The following is a 19,252-nucleotide window of genomic DNA, read 5'->3' as shown; positions in this document are numbered from 1 at the left end:
AACTGGATGGGCCGGCTCCGTGGCTTAGCGGTTAAGTGTGCGCGCTCTGATGCTGGCGGCCCAGGTTCAGATCCCGGGAGCGCCCCGAGGCACCACTTCTCCGTCCAACGTGAGGCCGAGTCCCACGTACAGCAACTAGAAGGATGTGAACCTATGACATACAACTATCTACTGGGGCTTTGGGGGGAAAAAACTGAATAAATAAAATCTTAAAAAAAAAAAAAAAAAAAAAAACTGGAATATTCCCTAGCATGTCTCCTGCTACACCACTGGGTTCAGAATTGCTGGTTTGGTAGCTAATTTCCAAAGCTATCACTGTAGCTCATTTCTATTGCTACTGACCAAAAACAACAAAAGAAAAAAAAAACAGTGACAGCGAGAAAAGTGACACACTTGTTTGATTTGATTTTCGTTTAAGATCCACTCTCAGTGGGGATAGAGGTGAGGGGACTGATTTCTTCCAACTATTCCCCTACCCTGGGCCTTGGGAAACATTCACTGAAATAGTCATCGAAATGGCAGACAAATCAATTTTTATTTCTTTTATTGGAGTTAATCCCTCTCTATTTGGTTGCTATTTTTTGAGTTGTCATCTTTGCCATTAATACTGAGAACACGGTTTCGCAAACAATTTTCTAAAGCAGGGATCAGTAAACTAGGGCCCCATCACTTGTTTTCGTAAATAAAGTTTTATTGGACTACAGCAATGCTTGTTCCTTTACGTACCGCACTGTTTATGAAGATTGTATTATTTGTCATGTATTGTGTCATTTATGTAGCTGCTTTTGAGCTACAATGGCAAAGTTAGGTAGGTGCCACAGAGGTCATTTAGCCAGCAAGACCTAGAATATTTACCTTCTGACCCTTTACAGAAAAAGTTTGCCCGTCCTTGTTCTAAAGGAGGAGAGAGGATGCTAGCTTATGGAAATTGGCACCCTCTCATCTTTGGTTTTTACACTACTGTGAGTGTCAGTGAGCATAAGTGATGCCATCTTGTTACACTAAATGGCCCCAGCCCCTCCTCTGTGCTACTACTCGCTGCTCTGCACGTACCCTAAAAAAAATCCTCCGCTTACCTATGTACTCCCTGATAGCTTGATAAATTAAAACTTTGTTCTCTGAGTTTCTCTCCAGGGACAGGCTGACCACAGGCAGAAACACAGCTACGAGGTATCCATCACAGCTGACAGAAGAATGGAACAATGTGATAACTGGAGCCCATCATGCCTGGAGACCAACATCCCTGGACCCCCTCCTTACTGCCCATTTTCCCTATATAACTGCCTCAAGATTCTGTAATCTTGGAAGATGGGTCTTTGAGACATTAGTCACCTGTCTTCCGATTTGCCAGTTCATCTAATTATACTTCATTTCTTGATCTCTAACTTGTTGTGATTAATTGGCTCAGATTGCAGTGAGCAGAGGGAGCCCATTGCTCAGTATCATGAGCACTATGCAAACTGGATATGGTGAGACCTCAGCATAATCGTGGTCTTATGGTGAGAGCTTTTCTCTCTGACCTCAATAACTGTCTGAGGATAATAAACTGGTCTTCTATTTCTTACAGTCAAGCAGATCATTAGTGTGATATCTCACAATACTTGGATCTCTTCTCAGTAGGAAAGTGACCAACCTTCAGAATTCCTGTTTCTGTGGAGTGTGTGGTCTTGGCAAAGACAATTTATTTTCTCCCATTCTACCCAGTAGCTGCCTGGAGTGTGAGTAAGGTCATAAAGCATCTGACATTATCTCAAAGAGATGTGTGTGTAACTTCTCAGTTCAACACAAAGATTTATCGTCAATTTACGATATGTCAGACATTGTACTGGATGCTACGTACTAGACGAGTAAGACACAGTCACAGCCATAGGATGGTTAAATGTTTACCTTAAAGAGAAACTTATGTCCTCATCACAGCAGTGAAGTTGGGCTACATCTTGGACCCTAATCAGATATCTGTTTACTTCTGATATAGTCTATGAAATCAAAAACAAAATTAGAAACGTGCATAAATGGTTAAAAATAAGTCCCACCACTGCAGAACAATTTTATGTCCCAGAAGATGCAAGTGTTGAGGAGAACTCAGTTCAATTATGAAAAAGCAAATGTTTTCATTGTTTATAAAACAAGTTTTCCTTAGAAAGACCACAGAATTGACCATGAAAACTATTTAAGGATGTTGTCTAATTTTTAAAACTACTGACGGGGCCCGTCCAGTGGCGCAGCGGTTAAGTGCACTCGCTCTGCTTCGGCGGCCCAGGGTTCACAGGTTTAGATCCCGGGCATGCACTGACGCACTGCTTGTCAAGCCATGCTGTGGCGGCATCCCATATAAAGTAGAGGAAGATGGGCACAGATGTTAGCCCAGGGCCAACCTTCCTCAGCAAAAAGGGGAGGATTGGCATTGGATGTTAGCTCAGGGCTGGTCTTCCTCACAGAAAACAAAAAAAAACTACTGAAATTATTGTTTTATTTATAAATGCTTTCCTAGTATCAAAAATAAAGTAGGGTGGGGGTGGGTTAGAAGGGTCTATCAAGAACAGAAAGTGAGTGGATTGTTACAAATTAAGAAGTTGGCCCTGTGCTCCTCTAGCCCTGGAGACGGTCACTGGTGTGAGCAGTGACCCAGAGATAAGTTCTGTGGACTCTGTGAGAGCCAAGATGTGCCATTTTGTAATCCAGTCAATTCCACTTCTCTTTCCCTACCAAAATGTGCAGATCTAAATTCTGACAAAACAACTCCATCTTTCTTCCCCAACTGACAAAATAAAAATAACATTTCCAATCAATTGATACTTTTTTATTCAAAATAACTCATACATTGAGCTCCTCCTATATACCAAACACTAGAAGACAAGTAAATCACAGTTAGTTTCTGATGGAGCTCCCAACCCAGGGGTAAAGGAGGGCAATAAAATGTGACAGGTGTTCAGGGTGCTGCAGCATACCTAGGAAGGGGGAACTCACGGCGGGAGATGTCGGGGGAACTTTAAAAGGAAGATGATGATTGAACTGGATTTTTAAAGGATGAACAGGAGTTTATCCAGTGGAGTAGGAAAGAAGGGCAATTTCCGAGAAGGAAGAGCATAGGCCAAGCACAAACGTGTGAGGAGAGACCAACGTTACTGGACAACTGTGAGTAGACCAGTGTGGTTGATCATAAGGTGGTAGCAAGGCAGAAAGAGAGCAGGTAGAACGGGACCAGATAGTGTTCTGTAGGGAACAGACAGCCAGCAGAGACTTCTAAGATTTTTTGAGATAGCCTCAGCCTCAGCATCCTGCATTAGTGCTAAGTGCAGGGAGATATAAAACAGCAGGAGACATGGCCCCGTTCCTCAGAGGGGTCATGATCACAGCGGCACAAGCAAGGAGCTGAGACTGCGGAAAAGCCGTGGGATGGTGTGAAGCCCATGTGAACCTCTTCTCATAGAGCATATCTGCAGACGGCACGGATGTGAAATGTGGGAGCTCGGCACCTGGCATGCAGCAGGTATTCAACAGATGTAAGCTGAACCGAAACCTGCAAGTCTCCTTTTGCCAATGACTTGAGGTTATTACATTCATGAGCAGGAGACGTAGCAAGTATATCAGAATACGTACAGGGCATCCCCAGATGATTCTCTGTATGTCTGACAGCTGCTCTTTCATATTGATGTTTTGCTTCATCTAGAAAACAAAGTGATTTTAGGCAAACTAAAATTATGAAATTTTTATACATAAACAATAGATTTAAAATATTTTATGGCACTTGATACCAGGCTTGGTATTTTTATAAACTATAAGAATCTCAATTTCACATACCCAATGTTTTAAAACGAAGAGGCAAGTGACAAGACTATTCAAAAAGCATCTTCTGGGCATAATGTGTTATCAGTTTACACAGCCCGGACACCCCTGCAGTATGCACATTAGGGATATTTTCAGAATGACAGTACTGTACTCCAAGATGCTGAACTCTTTCAGAGAATAATTATGATTGCTGTACATACTAAGGCACGAAAGTTAATTAATACATTAAGAAGTACTTTCAGAAACAAAGAATTTTAGTTTTTTTTCTTTTAGTTATTTAGAAAAATCAATCCAAATACTCTATTCTTCAAACTGTCATATTAACAAAGGTTTTATTGTACTTATACAGATGTCTGAAAATATTCTGTCTCATGTTGTTTGGCTTGGAATAGATGCCCTTAGTGCTCAAAATCACTGAACACAGTGATTTCGCATTAGAAGGATGAAAGATTTTGTTTGAACAAAAGAACACCATAAGAAGGTAAGGTATTTCAGGATCTTGGAGTCAGAGTACCACAAAACACTGTAGCATTTTTATCAACGACCAACCTGATCTATATAACCTTTATATTGTTTGATTTGGTCAATTGCAGTGGTCAAGTCACCACGGTCAACATGTTCTGCAGGGGTATGAAGCCTCAGAGCGTAGAGAAGATTAAGATATTCCTCAAATCTTCGGGATGGGTACAGAAGCAGCTCCGGAAGGCTGTAGGAGGCACAGGGAAGGGAACCCCAGTCTCCTGAAGGTCAAGCATGCCCTGACTGGGGGCCCTGGCTGTGCTCTGCCTCAGAACCCACCTCAGCATGTTCGTCACAACAGTGTGGTCACGCCTCTTCAGGAAAGCTCGGAACGCTGGCATCATTTCTCTGCACTGAAGGTGGGCATTACACTGTCACAACTTTGCTCTGTAGGTCAGCCGCAGAACGCTCCGTCCCACCAGGCGAGCGTGATCCACCTCTGGCCACAGTGTCCTGAGTCCTCTTGGTGCCACTGACATCCTGAGTGTAGTGTGTTAATCATGCCATGACCCTAACCTACTCATTGACTTAACCAGTGTAGACAAATGGGAATGGACCTCGCAACCAGGTGGGCCTGGATTAGAACTGGAATTCTAATTTAGTTTATCTAAGTCTGTGTGACCTCGTCCAGTTATTCACCTTCTCTGAGCCTCGGTTTGCTCAGGGATTTCATGCCTGACTCTTGTGGTGGGGGATCCTATCCATAAGTGCCTGTTACATGGCAGACGTTGTTTCCTTAGAGTAAGAAACAGCTAACGGTTTTCACCTGCAATACCACGTTACTCTCGTTGTCCACAGTGACGCTATAGAAGTGCTTCCCTGTACCTAATGCCTGTGTTAAAATGTGTTCATTCGTCACCAGTGGAGCACCCTAGAAGTTACCTCATTTTTCTCAGTACATACATGCCTAAAAGATGCCAGGATTGCTAATTTCTAGAAATCAAATATTCACTGATTTAATAATATTAATAGCTAACATTTATTGAGGACCTACATGCACACCCTATGCTAGTGAAATAGATATCATTATTATCCATAACTATAAAAATGTTGGCACCACTTTGTTTATGATGATACGTGACACTTGGCTCCGATCCTTGGCCTAAAGGTCAGATCTATGGAATTGCCTGATTCATGGAACTTGCACATAATTGAGTGGTCCAGCAGTGTTTAAACTCCCTTGGTGGGGCAGGAGTTTACAAAGGAGACGTCTGAGGTCAGGAATCATCCAGAGACCTCCCAGCCCCAGGCCTTCCCTCCAGGGCCTCAGTGCAGACAGGGGACACAGCCAAAGGGGGCACAGTGGACACTGGCAGAAGTGCGACACCGTGTCGCAAGGTAGCCTCTTCTGCTACTTTTGATACACACTGAGGAAGGAAGAAAGAGGGACCTTATTGCCATCAGAAGAGATCTCAACAAGAGCAGCAAGCGATGCAGAAGGCAGCTGAATGTTCCTGCTCAGACTGCATACGGCATAAGTCACGACGGGAAAATTGCTTATCACGAAATCTCTAAGGAATGTGAGAAAGAAATTCCTTATTTCGTAGTGAGATCCCACAGATTGAGTGTCCTTATTCCAAGAAACATATGGATTATTGATTCCTTTTCTCCGTAAGAGAGCTGAACTTGTTAAGGCCACACAGGCCTGCGGCGGCCAAGGGAATCAGAGCCTGTGATCCTGCTTCTACCTAATTGTTAACCACTTCCCTGTCACTGAGCCACAGGGTGAATGGGGCAGATGAAAGTCTGCAATTTGTACAAGGACTAGTTCAGTCCCACAGCCAGTTGCTTGTGTGTAAAGCACTGTGCTGGCCCCTAGGATACAAGATCAAACAAGTCGGAGTCCCATCCTCACGGAGCTCACAGTAAGCTGGGGGAGACCTAGAAGCTAAGAGGAGAGAAGGAATCTTTCCTAGTAATTCTAGTCCTTTGCAATCCACCCAAAACGTCCTTTCAAGCTCAGAAAGTCTACGGAATGCCTGGATGGTAACTCAGTCGTTTACCTTCTCAATCGTTTTCAGAACAATAGGGTAATTGTTGAAGAAATTGGTGTATGTGTTCAACTGGTTCCCAAACTTTATGAATATTTCTCCCACACAGTGAGCTGGGCTCCATTCCTGTAGTCTGTCTCTCAGGTTACCTAGAAACTGCCTGCAAATGAGAAAAGCATGACCATGAAATATTGCCCAGTGATGACCTACAAACTTCAAAAACAAATTAACTGTCATTACTGCAGCCTGTTCCAGCCTGGTCATCGATGGCAGAGCTTTTGCCCAATACTTCTGTCTTGACACAAGGCAGTGCAGATCTGACAGGACAGGAGGAGTTGACTTCCCCTTAGTTCCCAGAGTCGGAAGCCCAGGCTGGCCTCCAGGGGCTGGGCCTCACTATCCCATTCCCTCAAGGCCAGCCAGGCAGGCAGGTGAAGCTTCTTACAGTCCTCAGGGGACAGGGCTCAACTTCCTTCAGCAGCGAGTGCCATAACCCTCTCTCGACCCATGTCCCGGTGGATTACTCCCTCATTCAGCTGTCAGAGGCCTAGTCCAACCTCTTCATTCTGTGGGAGCTGGGGCCCAGTGAGGGTGAAGAACTTGTCACAAGTCACCCGGAGAGTTACCAGCAGAAGCACAAGCACAGCTTGTCCACTCGCCACGGCGCAGATGATCACTTCTCTGTTACTGTTACACACCCGACACACGCTGTTATCAAGCTGACCCCCAGCCACGGGTCCTCTAAGCAATTCTAGTATCCTAGAGATTTAATCTCAGTGACTCCTTCGGTTCCTTTCCCATTGCTCGACTAAACACTGCTGATTAAGAACAGCCCCAGAGGGCTCTCCTTCCCACTGTCTTTTGCATGAACAGTAGATTAAATACGGAATCCCCAGGCACTGAACTCCACTCCTTGTACAGTGGCTTTGAATGGAGGCCAGGAGAAGCCCCTGAGAATCATCACTCCTGGTTGCAGCCCAGTGGCAAGAATCCTCTCTCTTCTGTGAGATGATCAGGGTCCCAAGGGGGCAGGGAATGACCAAGCCTCTGTGCAGCTTTCAAACAATTAATTGTAGATTCCTTCCACCACTCCCACCTTGAATACGTATTCAAGGCTTACCTGTTGAGACTTAAAATCCGCAGACTATCAGAGAAAATGCTCTGGATGTTTGCGGCGCTCAGAATTGCTCGATTTGAGGACAGTGCTGCTTTCAGTGGCGTTACATAAACGTCCCTCACGATTTCCAGCGTCTGCACGTACCTTCTCTCACTCTGTAAGAGCTCCCTGACAATTCCAGTTCGCTTTTCGGCTGAATCCATCTGGAGCTTTCTCTCCTGTAAAAAAGCATTAAGAACTTGTAGGGACAGCGCAACGACTCTTCCCAGGCTCTGTTGTTAGTGCCATTGAGAGGATTCCGACAACTAGTGACCCTGTGGACAGCACAGGGAACCCTGCCATCTTTTTGCGCCATCCCCTCACCTTCCGGTGCTCTATCAGACAATGCTCTGCTGCTATTCACAGGGTTTTCAAGCCCCACTTTTTGGGAAGTGGGTGCCCAGGTCCTTCCTCCTAGTCTGTCTCAGACTGGAAGCTCCACTGAAACCTGTCCACCATGGTGACCCTGCTGGTATCTGAAATCCCAGTGGCCTAGCTTTCAGCATCACGGCAACACACAGGCGCCACAGTGTGACAGCAGACAGACGGGGGGTGTGGTTCCCTGACGGGGACACGATCCCGGTCTCAGAGGTAAGAGCGCCGGATCTAACCACTGGACCGCCAGGGCTGGTCTTTCCAGGCTTACAGACTCAAAAAGCCAGATGTCAACAGAGATGGAGAAAAGGAAGCAGTGAGCAATCAGGCAGTCACTCTCAGATCCCCCTTTCTGGTTTGTGATACGCAGGGTAGCGGGAACATTGAGAGGGGACTAGGGAGGACCCCGCTGACCATCCTTGTCCCCAGAATCACCAGGTAGCCCTCACATCAGGCACCTGATGCCGTAGCAGAAAACGGACTTTTACTCCTGAATCCTGACGGGAGCATTTTGAGACCTGACTTTCATCCATCTGCCCATCAAGGGCTGGTTCAGGGTCAGTGCTCGTTGCTGGTCACTCAGTGACGAGGACACAGGGTCTGGCCCTCGTGGACGTGACTCTGAGCTGCCCCCTCTTACTCATTTTCCTAGTTCCTTTCCCAGCAGTGTTCCCAATTACCCTGCAGGCAGAAGAACTGAAATGAGCTGGTCCTTTCGTCGTCAGCTGATTTGCTGCCCACTGGCTTATAACGAAATACTGAAACTCACGCTCCTCTCTCACATGTGCTGTGAGAAAGGTGCTGACTGGGGACTGTGGACCCTCCTGGGGAGCAGGAGCCAGACGTCCTGTGTCTTCTAGATTTCAAAGTCCTGTTTTATTTTCTAATGCAGAAGGGAAAATCACACACTGGTGTAGAGGAAGCCACCAATATCCACAATCCTGATATTGTGTGTGCTGCACTCATATATGGAGAAATTAATTTTCATTACTGGGACTAGGCAATTCTTTTTATTTTCTCTGTACTTTTCAAATATTATAAAATGAGTGTGTTTATAATAGAAAACCATTACAATATTTAAATTTTTAAAATTCAGTGGCCTTGTGTTTGAGTCTAGAACTGTTAATACTGTTAGAACACCATTTCCTCTGTGCCCTCCAGCCCCGAGTTTGCCCCATACTGCCCCAAATAAAATAAGACAAGACTAAGGGTAATGCCATGTGACCTTCACCCAAATAAGTCAACCATAATCTCATGAACTAAAAGTTAAATGTAAAAAGTAATTTAAGGGAAAAATGAGAAAACTCACTCTGTTTGAAATACTATAAACGCACTATTCTTGGTTAAGTGTTATCTTTCAAACACATGGCCTGTATATAATGCCTATTTAGACTTATCCACAATTAAAACTACATCTGCGGGCTGGCCCCGTGGCTTAGTGGTTAAGTGCGCGCGCTCAGCTGCTGGCGGCCTGGGTTTGGATCCCGGGCGCGCACCGACACACCGCTTCTCCAGCCATGCTGAGGCTGCGTCCCACATACAGCAACTAGAAGGATGTGCAGCTATGACATACAACTATCTACTGGGGCTTTGGGGGGGAAAAAAAATAAATAAAATCTTTAAAAAAAAAAAAACTACATCTGCATCTCACTTGGCAGTTCGCTTGCAACCTATATTATATTTTTATGGGTATGTACGTACATTTTTTTTTTAATATTGGAGTTATCCAACCTTTATAATCATTTTGACTTAAGGTTTCAGTTGTAAAACTGTTCACTGTTGTCTTAAAACTGTTGTCAGGTGTTACTATCAACGGCCAGATGAGATGGCATCACATCCACTGCCCTGTGTAAAGGCTCCTCCTTGTCATCCTGGGGCTGCACTCGGGGTGAGTGAGCACCACGCCCGCAAACCCGAGGTCTGCTCTGTCTGCAGTGGTGGATTTGCCCAGCGCAGTGGGGCTGGGTGCAGCCCTGCAGGATTCAAGTTTCTTTTTCTTCCAGGTGTCTGACCTTAGGGAAGTCATTTAACTTTTCTAACTTTAGCTCCTCATCCATAAAATGTGGTTACTAACATCTACTTTACAGGATTCTGAGAAAGAAATGTGATGATAATAAATGTGTGCATGTATTCAAGAAATGGAAACAGCACGCGCATGCTATGTATTAGGGCAGGACAGGACCAACCCTCTGCTTATCTGGCAGCCTCCTCCACGCACTCCCCTTTCTACATGGAAAGACAGACCCCTGAAAGTTATACTGATTAGACACCATGTTTGAATTGGGTCTAAGCTGGTGGGTCAGTTGGAAATGGTGAGCCTCTGTGTCCACGTGCCCTTTCTGTAAATGCTGTCCTGGTGTCATAATGGAAAACCGAGGAGCGGCATAGAGATTGCTCTTGCTGCCAAGATGTTGCCCCTCCATCCTCTTGGCTCAATTTCCTTCAGTCTAGGGCTTTCTCAAAAGAAAAATCTACCACCTGGATTCCCCCAACTGTATTTGGGGTTTTTTTCCCCTAAGGGAAACTTGCAAGAAAAAAGAACTAACCAGAAAAAAAGCTGAAGATTTTTTTTGTCAGGAGCAAAACAAATGGAAAATTTTTACTATGTAATAATTGGCTTACCAGCTGAACCAGCACCTCAAAATTTGGATCACTTTGGCTGAGACTTGACTTTTTGTCCTGAGGATTGTCTTCCATAACATTTCTTTCCTGAGGATTAAGTGCAGACGATTATTTGAAGGCAGGACTTGGGACCTGTGAGCGCCCCGTCAGGGCTGTGCCTGCAGGAGGCTCTCAGGAGATCTGCTTTTAGCCCTAATCACAATATTCTCCAGACACAATGAATTAAGCACTTGACAAATTTGATGCCTCTCTTAAATCAAATTTTATGATTTAAAAAATAACGTTTAGCTTACTCTGAACTACGTTATTCTTGAGAAACTACACTCAGGGCATCCCGCTTTTCCCTGGGAGCCGGGGGACGGATACTGCTCTTCAGCACCTCCTCACAGGCTCAAGGAACCTGCTCTGTTTTTCGTCACTTGAGAGCAAATAGGTTTCTTACTTTTAAGAAGCCAGAAGAAAAAGCTCACAGCACTTTCTAAAATTCATCCCTTTCTTCACCTAATGAAAATGTGTCAGAAACAACTCACGCGCCATTTCTAGACCTGTCTGTCTCCACATTTAAATATGGCTTATTCTTCCTTCACTTTACCTTGTTAATTGTTCTTGTGGCTTCCATATACATTAGCACATCAACAAAGAATGGCCGCCTCTGCTGCCTGCAGCCTCCCAGGTTCCCTCAAGCAGAGGAGTGACTGTCCCACATTTGTGCCGAAAGCTGCTGCTGAGTGGTCATTCCTGCTGCCCTTCCCGTTCAAAGATGAGACTCCCTACGGCAACCCCCTGAGGTCCGCTTGTGACCAAGATTCCTTTTGCCTTACTCTGCTCAGGCAAAAACGAATTTTTATTGTGTATCTGCAGCCACTCCTGATGGCTAAGCACTTCACGTCGGCTCCAGAGTCTTCCCTTCACTGTTTGGTCTCCCCCATCGTGCTGTCCCATGTCAGCCTGGCAAGTATTTATACTTGTGTTAGGGGAAAAAATTCTACTTTGAATTTTGACAAAATAATTCAAAATTTCTATGAGTGAAACATTCTCTTCTTTCAAAAAAATAATAATGCTGATTATTTATATAGAAAAATGATAACTTCAACCGGTCAGTGGTGACAACAATAGTTGTGTAGGCAGAAGTGGTTGCAGACAAAAAATTAAACTCAAACTGTCTGGCCCAAGATTGAGAGAACCCAAACAGTGGAGAATCCAAATCAGTGTAAACACTACAAGCACACAGATCCAGTCAGGCCTGACGGGGCAGCAAGATGAAAGACAGAGAGAGAGAGACAGATGAAAGGTAGATAGATGATAGGTAGATAGATAGATAGATAGATGACAGACTGATAGACAGATGATAGATAGATGATTGATAGGTAGATGATGGATGATAGATAGATGATAGATAGATAGATAGATATAGATTATAGATAGATATAGGAAGATAGATAGATGATAGATAGACAATAGGTAGACAGATAGATGGATAGATGATAGGTAGATAGATGATAGATTGATAAATAGATGATTGATAGATGATAGATAGATGATTGATAGATAGAGAGATAGAGAGATAGATATAGATAGACGATAGGTAGGTAGATAGATAGATGATAGATAGATGATAGATTGATAGATAGATGATTGATAGATTGATAGATAGATGATAGATGGATAGATGGTTGATAGACAACAGGAAGATAGATGATAGATAGATGGATAGATAGGTGATAGGTAGGTAGATGATTGATAGAGATGATTGACAGATAGATGATAAATGATTGATAGATGAATGATAAATTGATTGATAGATGCAGAGAATTCTATACGTGTATCTATCTGTATACATGTATATACATATGTGTGTATGTGTATCCAGTTCTGGATTTGGCAGACAAGCCCTCTTACATGAGCCCCTACGTAAGGGTCTTTAAAGCAATTATCTCAGTAGAAGCCATTACTGTCCACTCCTGTGGCTGTGAGTTTGTGTGCTCTTCTGGATGAATACTGACAGGTTTAAAAATAAACCCCAATGTGTGCAGAAACTCAGCTTCTCTATTTTATCCTAATTCAGCACCTACATTTAAGCTGTGGTTTTTCCTCCTGGGGTCCTCAACTCTGTTTCATGGGCTTTGTGCACAAGTTCTTAAGAGTTAAATAATAGAAAACCAAATAAGAATCTAACATATTTTTTCTAGTTTGATTAAAAAATATACGTATCAAAGAAATTCCTGGGCATTAAGGAGTTTCACATTTTTGTAGTTTTATTACAGGCAGGTGATGTAACACTGGCAGGCCTGATTTCAGCAATGAGGCAACCCTAAGCCCAAACTTGCTGCATTATTTTATTAAAGTGATTTGACGTTTAGGTCAACAGCAGATTGAAAAGACTTAACTCAGTGTAGATTTTATTTGGCAGAGGAAAGAATGACAGTGTCTTTGAGAGGAAATGTTCTAAGTGGCCCTTCTTCCAGACGTCAGAAATTCCAGGAAGGGTTCTCACCAAGAACAGGTCTCTCAAATGTAAAATCAACACTTCAGAGGAGGAAGCACCTATAGCTCTGTCTCAACTGCTTTCTTCAAGTTTTCTTGCTCCAAAGAGGGGCATTTCCGGGGTCTGTATGTCCATGGTCAGGGTGACAGCCTCACCCTCTGTCCTGGTGGATGGAAGAACCTCAGTAAGGTCCACAGGGAGTCAAGAAAGACCCAGAAGTCATAAGGACTTGGGAAGAATTTGGAGCGTGTGTAATGTGGTTACATGTTGATTATTCCTGTTAGCACCACTGAGTTGACTGACAGAGGCACAGTCAAAAGTTGGCATAGGGGAAGCCATCCTATGGAGGGAAACCACGTCGGAACTACGTATGACCCTGACTCTCCAGACAGCCCCTGTAAAGACGCTTTAGTTTGCACGTAGCCTAGATAATTAAGCACCTGTCTCCAGGGGACACGCATGCTCTGTTAGCTTTATGGCCCCAGTTTACAAGTAAACCTCACTGTTGCAATAAGGCAATAACTTTGTTCTTTAAGTCTTCTCTGGAAGGTACCGACCTCCGGGAAGAAAGCCCTATGCTGGTATCCATCACCAGTGACAGAAAGAAGAGATGATATGGTGTCTCAAGGTCTGCAACACCAGATGGTCGACATTCCAAGACCTGCTTTTTCAGCCCATTTGCCCTATATAACTGCCTCAAGATTTTGTAGTTTTAAGATGGTTCTTCTGGACGTTAGTCCCCCCATCTTCCACCTTGCTGGCAAGCTGTAAAAAACACCTTTCTCTCCTACCTCCTTGCTCTCGACTGTTGGCTTGTCTTGTGGGGAGTAGAAGAACCCCGCTTTTTGGCAGTAACATTCCCTTTAGTGAACCGATGGAAAATGAGTGTGACTGGGGCCCTGGGTCCTATTTGTCAAGGCTTTCACTGGCTGAAGGATGGGGGAGACTACATCCACGCTTCAGGGAGAACAATGCTCAAGAATCTCAGAGAGATAGTGGCTGCCATAACAAAGCAGAAGGACTCTGAGAAGCAGAAAGGGAATCTGGATTAAATACCCGCCTTGGTGTCCCCATCCCCTCCTGGTCCCATCCCCATTGGGGCCCCCAATGCCTCCTGCATTCTGCTAACAGGAACCAACCACGCTGCTCATCTATTTATGTGTAGATCTCATCCACCTCCAAGGCAGGTACTGTGTCTCATTTTACATCTATTCCCAGGGCCTAAGGCAATGCCCACCACATGGCTGGTTCCTATAAATATTTAGGGAACTGAATTGGGAAGATGGGGATTTGACCTCTGCCCAAGAAGTCTTTTGTGATGGTTAGTTTTATATGTCAGCTTGACTAGGCCATGGAATACCCAGACATTTGGTCAAACGTTATTCTGGATGTGTCTGTCAGGGTGATTTTGGATGAGATTAACATTTAAATTGGTAGACTGAGTAAAGCAGATTGTCCTCCCTAAGGTGGTGGGCCTCATCCAACCAGTTGAAGGGTTGACTAGAACAAAAAGCCTGACCTTCCTGCAAATGAAAGAGAATTCCTCCTGCCTGACAGCCTTCACACTGGGATGCTGGCTTTCTCCTGCCTCTGGACTGGAACTACACCATCAGCTCTTCCCGGGTCCACAGCGTGCTTCCTCACCGTGCAGACCTAGCACTTGTCAGCCTCCATACTTGCATGAGCCAATTCCTTATAAAAAAGTCCCTTTCTACACATATATCCACATCCTATAGGTTCTGTTTCTCTGGAGAACGCTGACAAACACGTGGTCCACAGTGTCTCCCGACAAGACAGACTGAGGGGTGGAGCAGCAGGGAAACAGGCTCTGACCACACAGGGCCTAGAGGTCCCCAGAAAGGGGGTTATTAAGGCTCCTCTCAGGCAGGGTGCTTGTGGCTGGGAAGAACAAGCTGCTTGGGGGGAGGGGGTTCGACTAAGGGGCATGCTCTGGGAACAGGAGAGGGTGGGTCTGCATAACTGCAGGCCTTTCATTTTGCTGAACAACTTTGGGGCAGCTTGGAGGAGGGGACGCTGCCGCCAGGGGTCCTCCTTGTCCGCCCATCCCTGCACCCTGCTCTCCTCTAAAGAAGTGTTGAGGAAGCTTCCAGATCATCAGGTGAATAGGGAGCAAATGGCTCACCTGCGGGGGAACTACTAACAGTCTCCATGGTAAGCTTGCTTCAGGGGTGGAATCCCAAGCCTTCAGTCACCAAGGATAGGTGCCTTGTTGGCATAAAATGACATTTTCAGAGAAATCAGCTTTCTGAGTGAGAATGCAATTTGCAGTGTTTCCTGAATCCTGATTATTTCACTTAACCAAGAATGTATGGATTCTGAACATAGTCAGTCAAGCTGAACAACTAGCTTCAAACCCACTTGTTTTTTCTTTTATGAATTTGAATCTCAACTAAGAAAAAAAGAACCATTCTTAGTTTCACAAAAAAAAAGTTTCCTGGGCTGCAAATGAAAAAAAAAAAACTCTCTTTAGGTTAACTCAGGACTCAGCTGAAAAGGTGCCAGTGTGCGATTCTCCCCCACGACCAAATGGTGCTGCTCTGGTCAACATGGCACCACTTTTGCTTTTAAGCAAACTACAAAGCACTCTTTTTTATAATAATCCGTGAGAATGAAGTTCTTAGGAGAAATGACAAGTTGAAAGCTTTCCCTGTAGAATGATCACGACTGTGTATGAATTTCTTAAGCACACGTGTCTAATGGCAGTGAAGCCACAGCACCAAGTCACAGCGACAACTTTACCTTCGTGAATAAACGGAGTGTTGCCTTCAGGTCACATTTTGTTAGAATAACATTTCCTTCAAAGTCTTCGCTCTTTTTACTACATTTCTTCAGCAGAAAATATGACAAATATTCCAGAGGTTTGTTCTGAAAAATCCACCCCCCCCCAAAAAAAAGAATTCGTACTTAAAACATTCATCTGAAATACATGCCAACAAAAGTGTAGCAGAAAAGAGAACCCATTTGTGGGTAGAGTTTCAGCTTTCTACCTAATTAACCTGTAAGTCCAGAAAACAAAGTAACTATTGTTCAATTAGAGTCAGTAAATGGGACTTTTTAGTTAATTTTGGTTCTCAACTCATTGTCACTGTCCAGTTAGGATGCCAAGGTCTTGTGGAAGGATCTCAGGATCCTCAGAATAAAGTGGCCCACATGGGCCTCCCAGCCCGACGAGGAGGGGACAGGAGGAACCTCGCCTCACAGGGAAGAAGCCTGGGCGAGACGCTCCAGCAGCACAGTCACCGAGAAACCACCCCGGGAGACCCCACACTCGGTTCCCTCATAGGCTATGCTTGAGCACCACTGGAACTATATCATACAGATAATTTAAAATAATCAGGTGGCGATAAGTTTACTGCACCTACGCCAAACACGTTTAATAATCCTTTGGTGTTTGGGGTCAGTGCAAGATCTTTCAGGCCTCAGGGTCGTCCCTGTGAACATCCCTGATCATATTATCAGCAGAGCTCACCAGGGCCTTTATCCCTGGGCTGCCTGCGGGTTGGCTAGAGCACTGAGGAGCTGGGCCTTCAGAGGAGACAGAGCACGGGAAACTGTAACTTCTCAGACCCACACGGACAGCTGACCCGAGATGTCTGGTGCTCACCCAGGAAGCCATGTTGAAACCAGAGCAGACAACACGATAGACAAGGAGAGCGCGTGCAAAGACACTGTTACACTCACCCTCAAACAGAACTACTCCAGGGGAGGCTTTGAGAGTCTTTCCTCGGAGAACTAAAGACCTTGTGTAGCCTCAGGTATGTTAGCATCATCCCCAGTCCTATACTGTTCTCCACTCCTACGATCTCCTCTTCCTACAGCCCTGCTATTGTCCTGGGCGGGGTGTGTTCACACTGCTTCTCCTCACCGCTTCCTGCTACTGGGCTGACTCTTCTGGGAGAGGATCCACGATCCGTTTCTGATTAAAATGCTTCTTCAGGGGCCCCCATGCTTGTCCCCAACCAAAGCACTGATTTGCTTATTTTCGTTCTTTTGTGTTCTTTCCTTCCTCTTTCATTCAGCCTTCTTTGCCCTTCATCTTTTTGTGTCTGGTTTCACACTTTCTCAGCTCTTCTGTCATACGATTAATTGTTTTAACTGTTGAATAATGTTTATGTGAAATATAAAGCCACTAAGGTGTTTTTGCAACAAGTCACTTCTGAGTGAAATTACTCACAAGACAGAAAATTGCAAAATGTCTTCAACTCTAAATCCCCCAGAGGATTGTCCTATCCATCTGTTTTGTGTACCCAATACATCTTAGGCCCAGAATCTGAGTGGCTATTTTTATAAACTGATGCAATTTCTCTGAGGAATTGTGCCCCCAAAGGGATAAACTGGTAAAAAACAATAAATAGGAACTAAAAATTTATTTAAGTGTTGGGGCTTTTGTAGTTTGTTTTATTCATAGAAACACTTACAGAGTTTTCTTTTGAAAGTTCTGTCAATCCGTCTGCCAAAGTTTGTGCAATTCCTTGGTTATTCAGAATGTTGTCCATACTCATGGTGTCAAATATAAATTGCCCTGTAAATATAAGGCCATGTGCTAGTAATTAATTTATGTAAGAGACCTGATCAAGGAGAAAACTCAGTCCTCACAGTTGCTTGTTAGTGGATAAAATGCAAGAATAAGAATAAAAATCCTATTATGCCATGAGGATTATCTACCACAATAAAATATAAAATGAGCAAAAGCAACTAAATGTGCAGCATATAAAAAGCACCCACCCTGGCAAAGCTGATGTTGAATGAAATCTATAAACTGGACAACAAGAGAGAACACTCAAAAATGAACATTATAAATTTAAAGTTTATATTCTCAATTCTACCAAAAATTCCTCCACACTCACTCCCCTTTATCTTTGTGCTCAAATGCACAAATATTTTAAGTCCACAGGAAATAACATACGAACATACACACACAGACATCTTTTACATTTTTGATGTTTTGAACTTGCTTTTATTTGAAAACAATTTTCTTCTCATTGCTTACATATATCATCAAAAAAATACTTCTATCTATCTTTAAAAAGTTAATCTTTCCATTTTTCTCTTTAGTCCTTAATGTCTGTGAAAAAACGGAGAAGCTAAGTTCTCCCTTATAACCTCATAACTATTTTTCTGTGTGTGTGAGGAAGATTGGCCCTGAGCTAACACCTGCTGCCAATCTTCCTCTATTTTGTATGTGGGACACCACCACAGCATGGCTTGATGAGCAGTGTAAGTCTGCGCCCAGGATCTGAACCTACGGGCTACCAAAGCGGAGCACGTGAACTTAACCACTACACCACCGGCCAGTATATTTTTAAATATTGGCTGAACATCTTCTAAATATGGTAGAGTTAAAACCAAGATAACAAATCCTGGTTTTGGAGGCATTTATGTAAAGAATGTAAGGACGTATGCTGACAGATGAAATATCTGCATGCATACTTGTGTGCTACAGCTCCTGTGTAGACAGTTAACTATGTTAGAAATGTTAAATAGGGCCGGCCCCGTGGCTTAGCGGTTAAGGGCGCACGCTCCGCTACTGGCGGCCCGGGTTCGGATCCCAGGTGCGCACCGACGCACTGCTTCTCTGGCCATGCTGAGGCCGCGTCCCACATACAGCAACTAGAAGGATGTGCAACTATGACATACAACTATCTGCTGGGGCTTTGGGGGAAAAAAAAAAGGAGGAGGATTGGCAATAGATGTTAGCTCAGAGCCGGTCTTCCTCAGCAAAAAGAGGAGGATTAGCATGGATGTCAGCTCAGGGCTGATCTTCCTCACAAAAAAAAAAAAAGAAATGTTAAATAGGAGGAGGGCAGGGGAAGGGAAGAAAGGATAAGGCACAGCTGTATAATGACTTGATACAGTGTTTCATTCAAATGGGGAGAGTTAGGGAAAAAATTGAATAGGTAAAGATAGGAGGAAAACCCATTTAACTAAATGTTAAAAAAAGACTTCATTTTAAAGAATTGACTGATGTAGATGAAGATCCAAACTTGAGAGAGGAAATTGTTTCCAAAAGACTTTATTGTGATAAAGTATGGAATATAAATGAGAAAATAAATTTAGTGATGTCCATAGGCTCAGTAGAGGGCCATGGAGCCCATCACCAAATTATATATTTTAGATAGCAAATAAATAGAACTTAAGTATAAAACAATTTAAGTAATGGGTGCTGTGGTCTAAGAGATGCTTAACTGGGATGTTGGTGCTTAACTTTCATAGCAAATTGTAATGGGAAAAGGACAGAGCTCTCTGGCTTAACAAGTGGCAAGTTTTCTAGGTAAATAATTGACTGACATAGAG

At 43.9% G+C, this 19,252-nt stretch overlaps 1 protein-coding gene across 8 annotated transcripts in view; it reads right to left on the bottom strand.

Moving 5' to 3' along the window:
• The window catches only part of ECT2L (epithelial cell transforming 2 like), a 71,265-nt gene that overhangs the window by 9,663 nt on the left and 42,350 nt on the right, over window positions 1-19,252 (bottom strand). For 3 of the 8 annotated variants that reach the window (XM_087444190.1, XM_087444191.1, XM_087444187.1), the window contains 9 exons: window positions 17,377-17,480; window positions 15,698-15,823; window positions 10,453-10,539; window positions 7,420-7,634; window positions 6,312-6,459; window positions 4,588-4,661; window positions 4,339-4,495; window positions 3,601-3,666; window positions 1,888-1,976 (listed from right to left, as the gene is read on the bottom strand). In XM_087444190.1, coding sequence (XP_087300316.1) covers window positions 1,888-1,976; window positions 3,601-3,666; window positions 4,339-4,495; window positions 4,588-4,661; window positions 6,312-6,459; window positions 7,420-7,634; window positions 10,453-10,539; window positions 15,698-15,823; window positions 17,377-17,480 — 1,066 coding nt within the window. Of the gene's footprint in view, window positions 1-1,887; window positions 1,977-3,600; window positions 3,667-4,338; window positions 4,496-4,587; window positions 4,662-6,311; window positions 6,460-7,419; window positions 7,635-10,452; window positions 10,540-15,697; window positions 15,824-17,376; window positions 17,481-19,252 lie in introns of those variants that run through there. The other 5 variants (XM_004422366.3, XM_087444188.1, XM_087444189.1 and 2 more) reach the window with 4 other exon arrangements.

Source organism: Ceratotherium simum, chromosome 19 (genome assembly GCF_057802395.1).
Source record: "Ceratotherium simum simum isolate JZ-2026a chromosome 19, ASM5780239v1, whole genome shotgun sequence".
Lineage (NCBI taxonomy): Eukaryota > Metazoa > Chordata > Mammalia > Perissodactyla > Rhinocerotidae > Ceratotherium > Ceratotherium simum.
The sequence above is the reverse complement of the archived record's forward strand: the minus strand, read 5'-3'. Positions and strand labels throughout refer to the sequence as shown.